General features: G+C 36.7%; 1 protein-coding gene across 9 annotated transcripts in view; it reads left to right on the top strand.

Annotated features, from left to right (window-relative positions):
• Nucleotides 1–20,599, top strand: part of LLGL2 (LLGL scribble cell polarity complex component 2) — a 111,684-nt gene that overhangs the window by 52,764 nt on the left and 38,321 nt on the right. For 6 of the 9 annotated variants that reach the window (XM_058168946.1, XM_058168942.1, XM_058168945.1 and 3 more), the window contains 10 exons: nucleotides 1,021–1,118; nucleotides 2,775–2,856; nucleotides 7,063–7,181; nucleotides 7,986–8,144; nucleotides 9,008–9,170; nucleotides 10,853–10,985; nucleotides 11,821–11,875; nucleotides 13,533–13,687; nucleotides 18,389–18,606; nucleotides 20,211–20,278. In XM_058168946.1, coding sequence (XP_058024929.1) covers nucleotides 1,021–1,118; nucleotides 2,775–2,856; nucleotides 7,063–7,181; nucleotides 7,986–8,144; nucleotides 9,008–9,170; nucleotides 10,853–10,985; nucleotides 11,821–11,875; nucleotides 13,533–13,687; nucleotides 18,389–18,606; nucleotides 20,211–20,278 — 1,250 coding nt within the window. The remainder of the gene's footprint in view (nucleotides 1–1,020; nucleotides 1,119–2,774; nucleotides 2,857–7,062; nucleotides 7,182–7,985; nucleotides 8,145–9,007; nucleotides 9,171–10,852; nucleotides 10,986–11,820; nucleotides 11,876–13,532; nucleotides 13,688–18,388; nucleotides 18,607–20,210; nucleotides 20,279–20,599) is intronic. The other 3 variants (XM_058168948.1, XM_058168949.1, XM_058168947.1) reach the window with 1 other exon arrangement.

Genomic DNA, 20,599 nt, shown 5'->3' with positions numbered 1-20,599 from the left:
TAAATAAATAAATAAATAAATAAATAAATAAATAAATAAATAAATAAATAAATAAATAAATAAATAAATAAATAAATAAATAAATAAATAAATAAATAAATAAATAAATAAATAAATAAATAAATAAATAAATAAATAAATAAATAAATAAATAAATAAATAAATAAATAAATAAATAAATAAATAAATAAATAAATAAATAAATAAATAAATAAATAAATAAATAAATAAATAAATAAATAAATAAATAAATAAATAAATAAATAAATAAATAAATAAATAAATAAATAAATAAATAAATAAATAAATAAATAAATAAATAAATAAATAAATAAATAAATAAATAAATAAATAAATAAATAAATAAATAAATAAATAAATAAATAAATAAATAAATAAATAAATAAATAAATAAATAAATAAATAAATAAATAAATAAATAAATAAATAAATAAATAAATAAATAAATAAATAAATAAATAAATAAATAAATAAATAAATAAATAAATAAATAAATAAATAAATAAATAAATAAATAAATAAATAAATAAATAAATAAATAAATAAATAAATAAATAAATAAATAAATAAATAAATAAATAAATAAATAAATAAATAAATAAATAAATAAATAAATAAATAAATATATAAATATATAAAATAAAACAAGCTAAATATGAAAGTTTTGGAAATAAAGGTTCTCAAGATTGACTTTACTCAAGCCTGGTCTGGATGAATGGGGTAAACTTTGTGCTATCAATATTTTACAGTAAAAGGATTTTAAACTCTTATTTCTGAGCTATTATTCTAGGGGAAGTTCTTCTATAATGGCTTTAAGTATGATTAATGCAGACCTCTGGTTCTATAAGATTTGTCTGAAGAAGTACTTTATTTCAATATTATATTGCTTGAGTCCAGCTGTTATGATGAAATTTGCTCTTATGTAAGTTCACATTTTTCACAGTTTTTTGTCTTTATGTATAATGTATATTTCTGATTTATCTTTTTCTTTTCCACCAGACAGTTGAACATGGTTTTCCTCACCAGCCAAGTGCCCTGGGCTACAGTGCTTTTCTCCACCTTATGGCTATTGGGACCCGGGCAGGAGCCATCAAAATGTATCCTTTCAGTTGTTTATTTCTGAGAAAGTAGGTTAGTTACACACTTAGTAGATATAATGCTTTAGACCAGAATCCCCCAAGATGCTATGGAGCCCAGAAATAGTATTTATCTATAATTTCTTTAAAGCAACTGTGCCTTTTCTAAGGACTGTGTGATAGCAGAACTATGAATCTCTTTTAAAAACTTGAATCAAAGTACTGCACAGCTCTCATTCTTAGTCTGTAGGTAGAACTTATTCAAAACATTTCTGCACATTATATTATATAACAACAATAGCCCCATTAAGGTATTTGGTCTTCCTAAATATGGAACAGATTTCCCAGTTATGTTCACAGTTTCACTACCAGCAGGCTAAAGTGGATAGAATTAGAATTCAAATTACACTTGCTGATCTTGTTTTTCCTCATCATATAAAGTATAATTGTGAACATGAATGGCACTAAGGTTATCTCTGTATAGGATGGAAAAATGCTAGCTTGCTTTAAGTCGGTTGTCTTTGAAACAGTGGTAAGACTTGAACCAGGATAACCTAATCACTTTAGAATGGAGTCCTAGGACCTCATATTGTGCTACGTTAAGTTAGTTTCTCTCATGGGTAATGGAAAGTGTAAATTCTTGTTTAGAAATTCAAAAATACTTACCGTATATACTCGAATATAAGCCGATCCGAGTATAAGCCGAGGTCCCCAATTTTACCCCAAAAACTGGGGTAAACTGGGGACTCGAGTATAAGCCGAGGGTGGGAAATGAGGCACCTACCGGTTGGGGAAACCCTCCCTCCCTCAGCTGAGAAGGCTGGCGGGTCCCCCGCCCCGCCCTCTCACTGCACCGGCAGGGCTTCCCCGCGCCGTCCGGTAAAATGTGAAAAAAAGAAAAAAAAAACAAACTCGAGTATAAGCCGTATATACTCGAGTATAAGCCGAGGGGCTTAAAAAAAAAAAACTGAGTATAAGTCAGATAGACCAGTATAAGTTTAGGACGTCAGCACAAAAAACGTGCTGAAAAACTCGGCTTATACTCGAGTATATACGGTAACTAAAAAAAACTGCTTTAAAATTGCTTCTCTTACATTTAGCCCCAATATATAAAATGCAATCCTTATCCCTGCATCATGAAGTCAGTTAAATGTAGAAGAGTGGAGGAAATGGATGGCAAAGAGTCTAAATGCACATAATGCACATAATCATCATTTTAATTGGCTTCTCTTTTGGAAATCTTTTATATAATTGGATCATCTGCATACCTGGATTTATGGATTGAAACAGGAGCCTCCTTGGGAACAAATAGGTTCCAGTCAATTCCATCCTGCTCATTTCTTTAAAAAGTGCATGTGATCAAACCCCTCAAAAATTTAAATCTTAAGAACCTGTTAAAAAGTTTAAGGAAAGGCTTTGAAAAGGGTCCTTTGCCAGGGAAACTCATATAAATCAAGGAGTAAATTTCTATACTTCTGCTGTCTTCTCTTCAGATTAATGGAAATAGTCCTCAACTATATAAAATATTATTTAAAAATGTTATTAGAAGAAGTGTGGTCAGCCCAGAAAATTACAACAAAGAATGACTGTGTTCCTAAAATACAATTATTTGGTTCACACTACATGTCAGTTTAATAAATGTCTATTTCAATGCTATTGACCTCAATACTGGTTCAGTTACGGTACTCCAGGAGTGGAATTCATGGGTTTGCACGAAGAGACCAACACTGTCATGCAGATACATTTCATTCCTGAACAGGTGAGTAAAACTAATGCAATCAAATTTGGCTTCCTCAGAGATAACACAATTACTCCATATTAAAATGAAAGTATTTTTAATGTAACTTGCTATAGCACTGATGTAGCTGGTAATTCAGTATGATTCCTGAAGTGTTTGTGAAGTGTTCATTTTATTCCCAGCTCCCCAATCCTACATATTAATTTACAGGAAGACTTTGATTTTGGATCTTGGTTCCAGCAGAACCTGTCAGAGGGACGATTCCAGCTTTGTGGTCTTCTTCCTTAAGTGTTTTGTTGCCAGTTTCCTGAGAGACCAAACACTGCTTGATGCAGTTACTGGGAGGACTGCATTATTGAGAATCATGAACTGTTCTGTTTTCTTTCCATTCCATTTAACTATCCTGAAGATAATTCAGACTCTTTATTCCAAGGAGAAAAGGGAGCTCAAATAGAATGCTTGCTACTTCCCAAAAACTGCCCTGTACAATTCAGTTAGTATCTAATGTGACACCTTTTAAAGATTAATGTTTTTATGATGACCTAAATCATTGTAAACTAGCCCAGAGTCGCATAATAGAGAGATGGGTGGCATACAGATTTAATAAATAAATAAAACTAGAGCTTGAGCATACCCAGTGGCAATTTCAGTATTTTCTCCTTGAATGTGATAGAGTTCTGCTGTGGATTGAACATGCTGCTGGTTAAATTAGTTCGGCTAGTGGAACATATCAATCTGAGCAATTCGTTAACATGTGCATTATGGTATACAGATAAACCTTGCTTAATTTCCATTCAAAGTTGTGTTAAACACTGAAAAAGGGACTTATGACCGGTCCTTGAAGTTCTGGCCGTTGTAGTGACTGTGCAGTCATATGAACAAAATTCAGGCCCACCCATCCTTATGACCATTCTTTGACTGTCTGCTTACCCATTGCCACTAGCTGTCCTTGCCTAGCCCTGAGTCCCACAGTACTGCACAGCAGTTGTGATCTTCCTTCATATCATCATCTTTCACATTCATGCAGCTGGGCCTTCTCTTGTGCTCCATCTGGGGCTACTGCATGCAAGCCAGACTCTCTCTTCATGTTCCACCAAGGGCTTGCTTTTGCCAAAGAAATCTGGTGCATGAAAGAAGGGCTTCTGGGTTCTTTTGTACCAGTGCAGTCAGCTTTTCTTTCATGTGCCTGCCTTTTTTTGTGTGTGTGTGAAAGAAGGCCTTAGATGGAGCAGAATGGAGGCCCCAGAAAGGATGTGAAAGAAACCCTGGCTGCACCCGTCTGAAAGAAGACCCAGGCCAATATAGTGCATAGTGTGGCATCAGGGCTAAGTTGGCAGGGATCGGGCAGGCAGCCAAAAGGACAGAATGGAGTGGGAAGAAAGGTATGTGGGTGGAGTTCAAGAGGAGGCAGTCCCTTACTTATCAAGGCTTGGGGCTGGGAGGGACCAAGGCGGCAATAGTTTGGATAAGAGTGAGTCCTCACTTAACAATTTGTGGGAGTCAGTTAATGACAGCAGTGGGGACTGCCATGATTGGCATTGTTAAGCAATGTTAACTAAAGACTACCTTAGTCCTAAGGACACCTGTATATCAGATGTATGATTAGATGAAGAAAAGCACAGACCTCTTATTTTCTGTATGGGACCCTTCTCTGGATTAGGATTTTTGGGTTTGTGGGAGAAGGAAATGATGTAAACATTTTTCCCAGTAATTTGCAGCCTGAAACTTCCTGTAGGATTTTTTAAAAAATCATTAGTGCTAATGAAGGTTATCTCTTCTTAACCTTTATGTTTGGAGAAGAACAGAGCAGGAAGACAAGAGCTAAACATTTAAAAAGGCTAAATACCAGGGCTGTGCACTGATCTGAATTCAAAGGGTGATTCAGAATGTCCATTCTGTATGCACTACAAATTGTTAAAACAAGCACTTTTTTCAATTAGTTTGTGTGTTTTCAGCTTGATTAAAAAATTGCCAACAGGTACAATGATACGTTCGCACACACTCTCCAAATTCCCTTTTCCCCTTTGAATCTGTTTTGGTGCACAATTCTCTTAAGTATCATAAGTGCTGTGCTACGTTGAAGCATCATGTACTCACCTGGGAGTAAAAAAGAGAAATTAAAGCGCTATATATTTAATGTATCATGTAATTTCCTTCAATACAATTCTTATTTTGAAACAGAGTGTGTACATATTGAGTGAAAGTCCCTTTCATATTAGGAAAAAGATCCTGCGTTTTGGAGTACTTCATATTCTATTTGTTTTGGGAAATTTGGATCTGATTCCAATGCTTCAATCAGGAAATATCTATAGGAAAACTAAAAAACAAGCTCAGAGAACAAACCACCACCAACCATAAGCTTTTACCCTGCATGATGTTCTCAAACCCACTCCAATAATATTCCATTTCTTGTACTTCCTTAACATTCTGTCCATCAAGTTTAAGCACTCCAAACTATTTCTGGGCTTTTCATAGTATTTAAGCATTAGTGTTACACAAAAGTAAGAATTTACACAAACTGTGTTTTAGATCGGTTAACCCAAAGTTACCTTGCTTCCAGGGATAAATTTTACCTATCTGATAATCTGAATTCCTGATGCCTGAACTAAACAAACACACACCTTTTTATGAAGTGACATTTTTAAATCTTCTTTTTCATTTTTGCATTCTTTGGATATGTGTTAATTCTTAAAAGTGGTGCCGGTGCCCCAGAGTATGTGTTAAAGCCCAACCCTAACCACTATTTAGATTTAAAATCAAATATTCTGAATACCAAACTGACACTCAGCTGAGGATACCAATTTCCGAACAAATTTATCATCAGACTAGGTAACCTCATCAACGGAACCAAAAACAACATCTACAACCCGAGCTACAAATATTTTCCACCATATATTAAAAGTTTATGGTACTACGTTAATGAATTGATTAAGGTAAAATAGGTTAGGGAAGTGGCTTCCAAACATAGAAGGTAATACAAAAAAATACAGTTAGAGAAGACAGAGTAGGACCATTTTGCTGAACAAATTTATGAACCAAAGAGGCACACTCATTAATAAGCCTAATAAATTCAGGTTCATTTGATTTATGTGATAAAGTTATTGTATATTGCACATTAGAACTGAAAGTAACTTCCTGTTTGGGCCAGTTCTTTTCTAACATGTTAGATATCAAGTGTGTCCTGAATGTCCAGAATAGGTTCCCTATATCAAAAGCAGTTAAGTATGAATTTGTGGAAACATTTAGTACTTTATAATATCTGTCAGTTGACTGCATATGTACTGCATTATAATTTCTTTTTCTTCTGGTTAATCAATTTAGAAACAGTATTCTAAATCAGGGGTCTCCAACCTTGGCCACTTTAAGACTTGTGGACTTCAACTCCCAGAATTCCACAAGTCTTAAAGTGGCCAAGGTTGGAGACCCCTGCTCTAAATCATGGATGTCAAACTAGCTATCACGTGATGTATTGCAATGTTTTTTCCCCTTGCGGAGCTGGGGTGGGTGTGACCTGTGCGTGACACCTCCGGCCTGCGGGGCTGCCAGTTTGACACCCCCTGGTCTAAATGGACACCACATATTAAATTGGGTAAATATTGGTAACAGTACATTTATATTCTGAAATGTGCAAATCCAGTTGTTTTGGTCCGCCTTGATATAGAATTTTTCTTAAGATCTTGCATGTTTTAATTTTTTATTTATTTTTGTTATACACCAGTGTGAGCAATTTATAATCTTTATCTTGCATCTTTCAAAGTATCGCCCGCCCGCGCGCACACACACACACACACACACACACCTCCCTCTCCATCTCATTTGCCAATTCCTATGTTGTCCTATCATCACTGCCCTGTCTCTTATGGCTTTTAAAGGCCAGACTGGGTGGTTGTTTTTTCCCTCATAGGATAGATCTTGTCTTAAAAGGGATTCCTGTGCTTGGTATAGACAGTATATGTGCTGAAATAAGCTGTCAACTTCTGTAAAATACGTGAGCATTTACCTATTGGCCTGGCTATTGCTCTTGGCTATCCCCTTGGAATAGACTTCTAAAGTGGAGATTCTGTAAAAAATCTGTTTCTGTATAACTTTGTCCCATCCCAGATGGGAATTTTATTTCAGTTTAGTCATGGATTGTAGCTTAAAACAATAGCTCAGTTCTTGAAATGCTGCTGCACGTAATTGTTCTCCAAAGATGGCTTTATCTCTGTTTCTTTTGATAAATTTCAGTGCCGCTTAGTGACCCTATTGGATGATAACAGCCTACATTTATGGACCCTGAAACACTCCCATCATGGTACATCAGAGCTTCAGGAGGAAAGACACTTCACACTCCGCGGGCCCCCTGGGTAATTAGGATACTTCCAATCCTAGCACTTCTGGGCTGCTAAGAAAGCCAACTTGCTTGATATACAGTAAATTCTTCATTGTTGATAATTTCAGGAAAATATAAACTCAAAGTTCCCTGCACTCTTGCGTCATCTTTTGTAAACCCAGTTTTCCTCTTGGCCTTATTTGAGCAAATGTGATTTGTTATTTCATCTGAAGCAAAAGCCAATTGTGGTACAGTAAGAAAATCAGAGGATGAATACAATGTCTGAACTTAGCCTAAGCCACTGCAATTAAAACAATGGCAAAAGTGTGGTACAGATTTTAGGATAGTGGTGAAGAGGGAAATATTAACAAGCATCAGTAAAGTATTTGCTAGTATTTTGTTTACTATTCCTTAAACCCAAAATTGTCAAGCAGATAGGACTATCACAAAGTTCTTGCAAGTTTAAGTATTCATAAACCACATGACATTTTCTGTTTCATATATATATATATATATATATATATATATATATATATATATATATATATATATATATATATATATATATATATATATATATATATATATTTATTCATAAAAATATATATATATATATATATTTTCATAAAAATATATATTTATTTATTTATATATATATAAAAACACTGATAACTCCACAGAGTTCGAATTTCAGTAACTTGTCTTCGGTAGTCCTTTCTGAATTCTTACAAATAGATTTTGGATCAAATATTTATTTTATATGGTGCTACATGAACGTTGATTGCAATATCAAGTTCATGCAACTGAATCTTAAAATACTTTTTTTGTCCACTTCTAGTTCCCCTCCAAGTGCTACCCAAATTACAGCAATCCTGACACATTCTTCTCAAGAACTTCTTTATCTTGGTACTGAAAGTGGTAATGTGTTTGTGGTAGAACTCCCATCCTTCAGGGTGCTAGAAGACCAGCTCATCAGTCCAGAAGAAGTATTGCAAAGGTGATGTCACACACTGGGGTTATATTAGCTAATGAAATTTATAAGATTTTGCCCTGTTTATAAATCCAACCATAGATGTGGATATAGATTCTGCAAGTCTCGATCAACATACAACCTGTCTGTATGTCACACATGAAGTCTGGAAGTTGAGTCATGGCGATTGGACTTCTTGTTGGTTTGAAACATTTTACTGCTTATCTAAGTAGCTTCTTTAAACTGAGCAAGTTGGTTAGGGGGACCCTATATATGTTTTCCAGGGAGGTTTCATTTCTTACCTAATCTGAATATGCTCCTTATGTGAGTAGGCAGAATTGTTGGGATGTAAATGTTCCAACTCTCTATGGAGGAGTGAAAGCCGCCTCCTAAGAACAGAGGTCAGCAAGGCCTAAAATCAGAGAAAGTGGCATTCGGGGTGGCCTGTGAGTTTACGCTTGTCCAGTCTTTAATAACCTAGGTGATTTACATCTTTTGAAAGTTCAGCCTCCAAACCATAACCACTAAAAGACTTCTGTTGTGACCACATTGTTCAGATAGGTCAAAGTACCATGTTCTTTCCTTAAACACACCCCAGGAAAAAACAGACTGAATTAGATTACCTAAGTATGTTGTACTCAAACAACACATTAATTTAGAAATAGAAGTGTTTCTGTGGAACATGAATTACTTTCATCAATTGGCCTGGAGCCTGCTGGTGAAAAAGCATGGTCTGCTTGGAGCTGAAAGCAGTGGCGCTGGCAAGAAGCCATGTACTTGGCCTTACGTTGGTGCAGAGGAAGATGGAGCCCTTCCATATGTACAGATTTCAGTTTCTTTCTTTTGCTTGCACAGTAATGTTACATGGCTCCATTTGTGTTTCCTCACAGAGTGCCAGAAGATTATCGGAACAGAAGGTCACTGGAATTGGTAGAAGTGTTACAGGAACATCCTCGGAATCCCAATCAGATTTTGATTGGTTACAGCAGGGGCCTCATTGTTCTCTGGGATTTGATAAATAAGAAAGCAACACATCATTTACTTGGCAATCAGGTACTCGTGGATTCTGAAAGTTCCAAACAAAGGCTAGGAAGTCCCTGTTTCCTTAGTTTATATAGCAAGTTACAGTTTATGTTCATCCAAATTGATAAGCCGAAATGTGATTGGCTTGAATGTGGCTTAATGTACTGTGTGAGACCATCTGTTGTTTTTTCTGTAAATTGCTGTTTATGAGTTATTGTGGACCTGTGCAGATTTTGCTTTAGTAAGCTAGGATTAAATGGACTGGCCATTGACTGTAATAAAGAATCAAGCCATGAATGTATAGTTTACTGTGCAATATAAGCAAGGTCATAGAATTCTGTGCAGACAAAGACCAGGGACATGTGGTTGGGCATTAACAATATCTTTTGTCTAGCAATTATTATGACGTCCTTGCACATTTTTTTAAAAGGAGAGCAAGAAGGTGGTAAAAGAATATGCATTTTTCCTATCCTGCAGTTTATCCTTTCAGCAGCCTTCTTCCTAAAGTAGGGAATAGGAAATGGCTGTTTCATTACCCTCGTCTGAAACATGAAAACAAACAATTCCCCTCCCCCAATTATTATCAGAGTTTTATTATACCAGTTTATTAACATATAGCTAACCCACAAGATCTCTAGTCCCTAGAATATGATTTCAAGTTCTTCATTAGCATTTTCCAATATTAAAGCATATTAAAGTGCTCGGCTTGCTGGTTAGAATAACAGTATGACTGAACAGTCAGGAGTGCAACTTGAAAAGACAAACCTTACACTGGCAGGGTTAATGGAGAAACAAGAGGTCATAGGGCCCATGAGATGAGAGAATTTGCTGTAGAGGGAGCCCACAAGTTGTCAAAGGCTGCCTTCTCTCTTTTGAACGCTCTGTTGAACTTTCTTAGTTGGCCTGATTTGTTGGTGACTGACAGCGCTATTTCCACATTATCACACATTTACGCTGTCTGATGAGAATATTGAATTTTTTTCATTAGAAGGTCACACGTATTAGGTCAGTCTGAAATAGAGAGCCAAACCTTTCCCCAAAACTGTGGATATGGCTCCTCTCCAAAAGTTTGCACTGGCTATGTATAAACAGAAGAAATGATTAAATCTTTCACCAGCAGATCAAATTACATTTGGTTTAGCTTTTGTCCTGGCCACACTTCTTTTTGGATGTGAGACCTCTGGTGACGCACTGACTCAGGTAAAGCTCAGATAAGGCACATCCTCTGATTTGAAGATGAATGAATGTGCTGTGGCTTTCATGGGCCAAGAGTCCAGGCAGGTATATGCTCACCACCTTTGTTCTGGGGAGAAAATGCAGAGTAGAGCACTGCGGTAGCACCACTACAGCCTGAATCTGGCCAATTCAGACTAATGGTAATCTAAAGGCAAAGAGGCAGACCAGAGTCAGCTCTCCTGTTAGCTCTGTAGCCTGGTTCAAAGCATTAGCTACAGGAGAAAAGAGCCTGTTAACAACTTATAATGAACTCCAGATTTCCAACACATGATATTTCTATAAAGTTCTATTCTATTCTATTCTATTCTATTCTATTCTATTCTATTCTATTCTATTCTATTCTATTCTATTCTATTCTATTCTATAAGGATTCAAGATAAAAGATGGAGAAATAAATAGACCATGTTTTAAATACAGACATTCTGAGCAAATTGATCCTGTTGCTACTTCAGGATGTGTCTCTTGTTTCTCTCTAGCAACTAGAGAATCTCTTCTGGATGAGGGATGGTCATCATATCATCAGTTGCCATTATGATGGGAGCTATACACAGTGGCCAATTTCAAGCGATGACAGGCAGCCTGAGCCTTTGGAAAGCAAAGTACATTATGGTTAGTATGTGGGAAGCTGGGAAGATATACCTTTGGCATCTACTTTGATTCTGATTTTATTGGAAGTCGCCTTTGGTGAAAGGGGTGGCGTATAAATTTGATAAATAAATTCAAAGCTTGATTTTAGAAACACTGGACCTATTAAACTGAACATAACAGATTAGCTATTCCAAGAAGGCCTGTCCGGTTCAAATATCATATATGCCACCCTGAGGATATAAAAAGCAAGAAAGAGAGAGGATTGTTTAGTATCTGATCAATAACATAACAATATATTATGTAGACCTTTTTTACAGCTTTGATTCATGTTGCTAGAGTTCCTCAAATGATGTGATAAAACAGTGCCACTTGATTAATTGCTACAGGGTTTATGTGTAACATGTGTTTATCTGAATGACTCTATGACCAGAGACTAAAACTTGTGCCAAAAGAAGCACTTGCATTAAAACAGTTGAAAAAAATAGACTGCAAATCATAGAAAACAAATTATCAGAAATGCTAGACAATTTGATGTCTAACAGCAATCACAATTTTAACAGTTTTAATAAAGCTTCTGGAGATATATAGGGATGGCAGGTTTTTTTAGCCCTTGGAATTAGTTTTTTACCAGAAAATAGATGACGGCTGTTCATGTGAAACAGGATTAGCTTTTCCTTTTATCCTTCATGTTATAAAGGCAATCTGAGTATATTTTGCTCTGCATAATTAGTTGGTGAAGCTGCCTGGCTGTGCAATTTATATGCAATGTAGATGCTGTGTCAGCTTTACTAAAACCGTTTGTGAGTTTTGCAATACAAGAACATATGGTACAATCTTCATAAATATTCTGTTGTAGGTCCCTTCCCATGCAAGGCCATTTCCAAAATTTACTGGCTAACAACAAAGAATGGGTGAGTATTATGGATGAGTAACATGACAATGTTGTGTTGTCTGTATAGAGTGACTTTTTAGTAACAAGAGAGGCTATTCCTAGAAACCTGCAACTAGTTAAGTAACAACAACCATGTGTCTCTTTCTACATATAATAAAGATTTGTATATACTTATCAGATACAATGTTGCTGTCTCTTTTTAGGCAATTTGAATGGATGCTGTGGCCTTCCGTACAGGATTTATAATCTGCCTTTTGCTACAGGCTTTTCTTCTACTAACTATAAATAGTTATCCTGTAATTTTAAAATTCCATAGGCATATATCCATATTTCATATCATTCAGTGGCAGCCAGAATGAGAACAGTGGAAAATGCAACAAATAGAAATGACAGCTAAAGATCAGATAGAAGAATCTTAAATACTACTGAAAATGATAGAATGAAAGGACTCCTAAGTACCTAAAATATAACAGTTAAGTCTCTATCAGAGGACCCTGAGGAGAGAAAATTCTCAGTAAGTTGCCACCACAAGGAACGGCTCCTCTTTAAAGGAGCTTTGGAAAAGCAATGTCTATTTTCGTAATGTGGGAATCTGCCTTGAGGGATGAGGGAAAGAGATACTGCTTAGGGAACAATCAGGTAAGAAAAGGATAAGACCCCAGTGCTTAACAGTCAGAGAAAGAAACTGAGAAAGAATCTACCTGAATTGATAAGGCCATTAAAAACGATAGAGTGAGATTTGTATTTTCAGACTTGCAAGATTCTATTAATGTAGCCTTACACAAAGTAGAATTAGGTCATCTGGTCATGTTTCCGATCTGGTTTATCATGGAGGGCTGGCAATTTGAGATATGCATATAAGTAAAGTTACTTATTTACAGCAATTATATACTGTAGCTGCTTCTCATACGATTAACTAAGCAACTCACAACAATACATAAGGAGCATATTAAAAACAAAGTACCCTTCCAGATCAATCATCCTCACAGCTCAACCTCCATTCTAGCCCAATGCTTGAAGGAACAAGCCAAGTTTGCACAACCCACTGGGAGATTAAAAGATAAAGGATCCCTCAGATTCTCAGGTACGAGGCTGTTCCATGACTGAGACACCCACACCACTATTTAGGCCTTACAATGTGTTTCTTGTTCAGGTAGCCGTCGAGTTACGACCACAATTGAGCCCAAAATTTATGTTGCTAAGTGAAACATTTGTTAAGTGAGTTTGCTCCATTTTACGACTTTTCTTGCCACAGTTGTTAAGTGAACCACTGTATTTCTTGAGTTAATAACATGGTTGTTAAATGAATTTGGATTCCCCATTGACTTTGCTTGTCAGAAGATTGCAAATCACATGTCCCCAGGACACTGCAGCCTTCATAAATGAGTCGGTTGCTTAGCATCTGAATTTTGATCACCTGACCATGGGGATAAGTGTGAAAAATGGCTGCAGGTCACTTTTTTCAGCGCTGTTGTAACTTTGAACGGCCATTAAATGAACTGTTGTAAGTCAAGAACTACCTGTATTGCATACTTTGCTTACCCAATGCTAATGTTTTAAAGGATTTCATTTTAAAGATGGAGAGATGCAGTTTTCAGTAAGACCATTTTTAAAAAATCCTAGCTATGAAATGCTATTAAAATGAAGACTCAGAATATTATCTTTTTTTCTTTAAGACTCCCTTACCTCATATTCCAAGGAGGAATGCCTCGAGCCAGCTATGGTGACCGGCATAGCATTACAGTTGTTCATGGCAGTCGGCAGATTGCCTTTGACTTCACATCACGGGTGATAGACTTCTTCGTCATTGCCAATGCTGAACCATTCGCAGGTATGTAGAAGGCTGAAATAGTGATCTAATACAGTATCATTTCTGAACTCTTGGAGACTAATTCACTAATTTGATTAGTGAGTGGTTTGTTCCCTTGTCATACCGTTCCTCTATATTCCTTAGAAGAACTGAACTGCTTGCCTGTTCATTTTTAGGTTCAATTACATTTAAACCCTAAGCCACTTAAGATTTTAAAGACTGTGAAGCTATGATTAACTTGCCCATAACTCAAAACGTGTTTCTGATACCCTGCTCCAAATACCTTTGTTGCAGAGGCACAGTTTGCCGAGTATCACTTCCTTTTGCAGATAATTTTAGGTGGTGTGCCCTGGTTTTGGAATATTATTTTGTGAAGTTATCCCTATCGTCTGTTTTGCAAACATTTAGATGCCAGAGTAGGGCGCTGTTGTTCATTCAAGCCCTTTCATTTTGTTTTCTGTTTTATATCCAGCCTTTTATCTCATCCAGTACAGTTGGTAGAAATGTACTATAATCTGTCAGTGGTTTTGTTGTAGGTTGCTATCCTCATATTCTTTGTTTTGTTGTAGTATATTTCACATATATTATGGACTGATCTTACTCCATTAGCTTGTATTAAATACACAAAGTGCATTCGATATTTAAATAGTATTTAAAAGTATTAAATGTACATTAAAGCAAAAACAAAACATTCAGATAAAAGAGTGAAATATAAAATGTTGGGAAAAGTTGATTTTAAATATTGATAGTAGTTGAAAAGTCGCATATCTTCCCTGTTGCAATACATTTATATAACAATCTGAAACAAACCTTACTTTATTGAAATGAAGGAACTGTTTCATAGTGTTCACATCTTTTTTTCTGATTTACACCAATACATCATAGATTTGAGTTTTTTTAAATGGCTATCTGAAACATTTAATTGTACAAACAAATAGTTTAGAGCAGGAAGGAAATTAGACCTGCTTCTTGTACTGGTGATTGCTGGGACTTAATGAGAGACAGACTTCAAGGTGAAAGGGCCCAAATGTCCTTTGGATTTAAGCCACCCTTTCTTCCCCCAAAGATTTGACTCCTAATTTACCAGGAAGCACTGGAGACTCATACTACTTGGGAAAGCTATCTTAAGTATCTGCAAATGAGTAAGCTTTCTTCATATGAAGCTCTGGGCTTTTCCTTATCTTGGTCTTTGCTTCAGTTGCTTCCAGACAGAAGGAGCTGTTAATGTTATGCTCCATTCCTGTTCCTGTTCCTTGGGGGCGGGGGGGGGGGAAGAGAGAGAGAAAGAGAAAGAGAGAGAGAGAGAGAAAAGAAACACAAGCATTGAGCTCAGCTTTCTTCTGTCTTGCTGCCAAAAGAGGCAGTGCAACCTCGGTCCCTTGGAAGTTCAGGGTCCTAGTGACGTTACTTTGCTGACAAGCTGCTGGCACAAACCGCATGAATTGCAATGTAAACCGGAACTTGCCTGCTTAATCCAGGAAATTGTTCAGTCATCTGAGGTTTCTGTGGCTTGCAGTGGCTGCTTTCTGAAGCCTTAGCCAGTCTTACTTATTGTTTGTTTTGCTCAGCACTTTGAGCCCTTTGGTCACTCATTGTCCATGAGTAATATTCCTATAATTGTACGCCTGGTGTTGGGAAGCTGTTGTGTTTATTCAGGGTTTGGGCTCCAATCAGTTGGGATGGCTTCTGAAAAAAATAGGTTGTTGGGGAGAGTGTACAAAAATGCTGGCTACTCTGCCAGTTGGAAATAATACGAGAGGAGAATGTCTCTCTTTTCCAAGAACTGCTCCTGTGGAGAAACGGCACTCTTTTTTTTTTAATTGTATGTTTTTATACAGTGTTTTCTCTCTGAAATGTGCCACCAGATGTGGCCATTTCAGATGGCTTTGTACTTTGTACTTAGCAACGCCTAATGAAGGAATGTTATCAGTAATGCTTAAGCGAAGTTTACATTGCACGGATACCAGCTTACAATGCATTTTGTAGGGGTGTTTTCTTGAGCCACTTTTTGCATAGGGTGGGATATGCTTTAACGGTGAAGATGTGGACTATAACCAGATAGGTAGGTAGATAAGACCCAGTTTGGCATAAAAACCAGGAAAACTCACCATCTCCTGTGAACCCACACATCTGTGGTTGAGATTTGGCTGCCCAGAAAAACAGCTCATAACCAGGCTGATTCATCTACTGTGTGATCCATGTCCAGCACCTTGGCCTGACATGACATCTCCAACTTACTCCTGTATTGTGGGAAGTGCCAGGGTTTTCACTGGTTTGAGGATACATTGATGAGAGGTTGGAATTCTAACTCTGATTGATGAGAAGAGAGTCTGGTTGGCCAAACATCTCCCTCTTTGTCTAGGAGGCATAGGACATGGGGCATGGTCCTCTTGGAATGAGAAGGCATGGAAGCAGGAATTCTGGGAGCTGAAGGGGGATGGAGGTGGGGAGAGTTCCCTGTGCCCAGGGAGGGGGTAGGGCCTAATGAGAGGCAGCCTGGGGGGAAGTGTTAGAGAGAAATTGGCATGGCTTCACTCAGAGTGGCAGGTGATTTGGGCATCAAACCAGAAATTGCTTCCCAGAACAGCCATTACGCATAGAACATTTTGCACATCCCTATTATTATAACACTCAGGAAGAAGTCATTCGGGTGTTCCATAAGGTTCTTATTTTGCTTATCTCCCTCCTTAAATAAAGAAATGTTTTTTGATCAGATTTCAGGCAGTTCTATAATTACTGTATTGATTGATGGCATATAGTAGGAAAATGGTTAATGGTAATTTTACTTGTAAAGTGCACTGATTATGTTATCAATGCTGGCATATGTTTGAAAGGAGATTACAATCCTACCCCAAAATCGTCCTGTTTGCAGTGTAACATGCTCTTTTCAATAAATGTCTGTAAAATTATAGTTTGTTAATTATTGTTTAGCTTATTGATTAATCTCTTTGTATCTTTGTGTCTATTATGTTATACATATATGTAATTTAAAGTTTTTTTTAATGAAAAGGAAGAATTCATTCACTTTTTTTAAAAAAAATATTTTTTTTGAAAAATAAATCAAATTCTGCCTGGAATTAAATATGAACACCTTTAATTAATTTTTGATTAATTTAAATGTTGCTGCCTGTTTATTTTATTTTTTACATGTAAATCATGTGACAATTTACACTTGCATGTGATAAAATTGTTAAATATGAAATTTTAGGTATTTTTAAAGATTTGACATTTTGGATGAGCACAGACTATGAATAATTATTTGATAACACATTTTCTGAGCTTTCAGGATCCACTGTAACCAGAAAATTATAACGATGCATTAGCTTGAAAGTACATGCTGAAACTCTGGAATGGAAACAGCAATAGCACTTAGACTTACATACCACTTCATAGTGTATAGTGATCATAGGGAAGAATCAGTGTTGCTAACTTCAGTTTTAATAGTATGTGTTTTAACTGAAATGTAATGCTAACTTTATCTGCATTTTCTTTTCCAAAAGCAAATTAATGAATTCTCCAGTAGAAGTAGTGTCAAAGCTATAACGCAATTCTTATTCTCCAGATAATGATTCTGGTAACCAGCCAAGTTGGTACATTTTAAGAACCTGAAGTTTACCGAATTGGCCTAAGTTCAAACTCCCCCTGGGGCTAGATTATGGACTGGATAAGGTGTTGCAGGTTAAAACTGAATTTAGACAAAAGAAAGAGCTTAATGGGTTGGGAAAGAGCTCAGCCTTTCAGAAGGGACTTTTTTTTCTATGTCTCTTCCTGGAAAGATCTGATTTAGCTACCAATATTGATGGGTTTGTGTACCACTTGACTGGATTGTTGTAATCCGTTTGGTGAAAGGGTGGATGCTCTTGAAAAATTAGCCAAGCTGTCAACTGAATTCAAGTCCGAGCATGCAACACTTTTCTGACTAAACCATGTCAGTTCCCAATAGATTTATCACAGGGCTGTCTTAACGCATGGGCCTGATGGGCACTTGTCCCGTGGGCCCCACAAGCATAGGGGCCCCATACTAATCTGTGTATGTTAACCCTTCAATGCACCTTGTATCATATAAATACAGCATATAAATACAACAAATACATATTTGTTACATTTCACTGCATTTTTAAATTAATTCTAACATGCAAATATATGTTTAATTTTATCAACCATTTACATTTTTATTCCTGTGAGTAATTGTCGTAGGGGCCCCAGTATACTGCTTTGCCTGAGGGTGGGGCATAATGCTGTTAAGACAGCCCTGGGTTTATGGCTCAAATGTCATTAAAATCCCTAAATGTTTTGGAATTCTCTACCTTGAAAAAATGAATTCGTCTTTAAATAGTTATCTGGGAATTAAATTCCTCTGGTAAAAGCCTTTTGAATATCCCATCTTGGACATGGGTTGCCTTCAGTTATAAAGGCCATGGACTTTTGGGTGGCGGCTCCAGTGCTGTGAAGTTCCCTTCCATAAAAGTGCAATCTGATGTCACTTTAGAAAGTTTAGGAAAAATGTAAACACTCAATTTTATCTCTTAGTCTTTATCGTGTTTCTGTGTTTCTAGATTTTACAAAAATACACCCAGGGGTTTACAACATAAAAATGTGAGCTTCCCCTAACTCAATATTAAATAGTTGATTCTTTAACCTAGATAAACCTTGTAACTAGCATTTTGAGTTTGTGAACCCCTCTGTGAAATGATGGTTATAGATGATTCTCTCTTCCCACAGAGTTTGATGATCCTTCCGCCATGGTGGTATTGGCAGAAGAAGAACTAGTAGTAATAGACCTGAAGTCTCCTGGCTGGCCATCTATCCAACCCCCTTATCTTGCATCTCTCCACTGCTCGGCCATCACATGTTCTCACCATGTCTCCAACATTCCTCTAAAATTGTGGGAAAGGATCATCAGTGTTGGGAGCAAGCAGAATGTTCAGTTTTCTAATATGGTATGACTTGCATGTCCCATTGAAATAGGGATGCATTTGAAGTGGGTGCAGATTGTGATTGTTTTTCTCCTTGGTTAATACTGGATTTTGAATGACCTCAGATAAGGCTTTGGAGGTAAAAAGTATTCCTGCTTCTAAGGAAATACAGGAGCAAAGGGGAAAATGGCAGTCTCAGCACCAGTTTCATTTGATAAGTTGTACAGTACCTGCTTGACTGACATTAGAGGAAAAATAAGAGTATAAGATGAATTAGTGATTGTGAATAATCCTGCCATGGTGATAAAGTGTTCTTTGCTAGCACTAATATAATGTGGCAGAAGTTTGAATCCAGAATTTACCTGCTACACATTAAAGCAGCTGCATTATTTTTCACTGGGAGGAGGGGTGGGCTCACAGTATTCCTGGAAATAGGGACAATTATTTTAATTGGGACAAAGACAGGTGCTTCATTTGGCCTTCTCCATAGTTCATCCAAATCAACTCTAAAATATTTCATAGTTCACTAATGAAATTATTGGAGGATAATTTTAGCCACAAAATTATCCAAGAGTTTGTTATTATGAGCAAAGCTAGTTTTCCCACTAACGCTAATACAGGTAGGCCTCGACTTACAATCACAACGGAACCCCAAATCTCCATTGTTAAGTGAGCTTTGGCCCATTTTATGATCTTTCTTATCCCAGTTATTAAGTTAATCATTGCATTTGTTAGGTTAGTAACACGATTATTAAATGAATTTGGTTTTCCCATTGACTTTGCTTGTCAGAAGGTTGCAAAAGGTGATCACCATGACCCCAAGACACTGCAACCATCATTAATGAGTCTGTTGGCCAGCATCTGAATTTTGACCATGCCATGGTTAAAAACAGTCCTAAGTCACTTTTTTCAATGCTGTTGTAACTTCAAATGGTCACTAAATGGTTGTAAGTCGAGGACTATCTGTATCTATCCCTTCGCTTTTTTATATGTCACTCTTGTATGTCATACAGTGAAGCTTAATCTTTCTTTTTATCTAAAAGTAACCGAATCCTGTAATTATATTAAATCTTGCCCAATTGTATAGTTATCTGCTTATAGGATATTATTTCCAAGCAGTTCAGGGAAGAATATCTTTCTGAAATTTTGAAAAGATGTTGTCTTGTTGATTGACAGAGCTCAAAAAACTGAAATTGGGCCAGATGTCATTAGCACTTAAGAGTGTGAAAGCTAAGATTTGCTGCCAGCCTGGAAGATGCATAATGGGTTGTGTGAACCAACCTTACCTGCTGATCTCTGTCATATCCATGTTTCTCAGTCCCTACAGTAAACCTGTTATATAGATATTTGTATAATATAGGAGAGGGGAGACTCTGGACATGTATTGATGTACCTCTGTGGAGTTTCGTAACAGGAAGAGGGGATTTGTGTTCAGCCTCAGTCCATTCTCACATGGAAAAATTACACGTGAATGCATGCAGTCATACATGCATAGTCATTTCAGATAAACAAGTGGTTGATGGATTTTAATTGCTTCCTGCTACCAAGTCTCTTATTCTGTAAAGACATCATGGCCCTTCACCATTTGTGATCTCTCCTCCCACAATTTCTTTTTTCCCTTTTCCCAGCCCTGGCCAATTAATGGGGGTATCAGCAAAGCTCCAGATCCTCCCCAGAGGGATTTACTGCTTACCGGGTAGGTATAAGCATGCGGGTTTATCCTTGGCTTTACTTCTGTAGAAACAGTAACTCGTCACTGCCTTATTCCCCTCTGCTTAGTCTGTAACAAGCAATCAACAGAAAATAAGGGCCACAACCTTTGCAGCAGTAAATGAGGTGCCAATGCTCCATTTTTAAAACAACCTTTTAACATGTAAGTAAACAAGCGGGCTAGGATGCTACAGGTGATGTAATCCTGCATGCTCTGCCCATTAAGTAGCCTCATATTGTTGCCTTTTCTATCTGGAATTTCAAAAAGAGACAAAAGGGTTCTAAAAGGATTTTCAGGATTCTTGTG

The sequence above is a fragment of the Ahaetulla prasina genome, chromosome 2, assembly GCF_028640845.1.
Source record: "Ahaetulla prasina isolate Xishuangbanna chromosome 2, ASM2864084v1, whole genome shotgun sequence".
In the NCBI taxonomy this organism is placed as follows: domain Eukaryota; kingdom Metazoa; phylum Chordata; class Lepidosauria; order Squamata; family Colubridae; genus Ahaetulla; species Ahaetulla prasina.
This window is presented reverse-complemented; position numbering and strand designations above follow the sequence as displayed.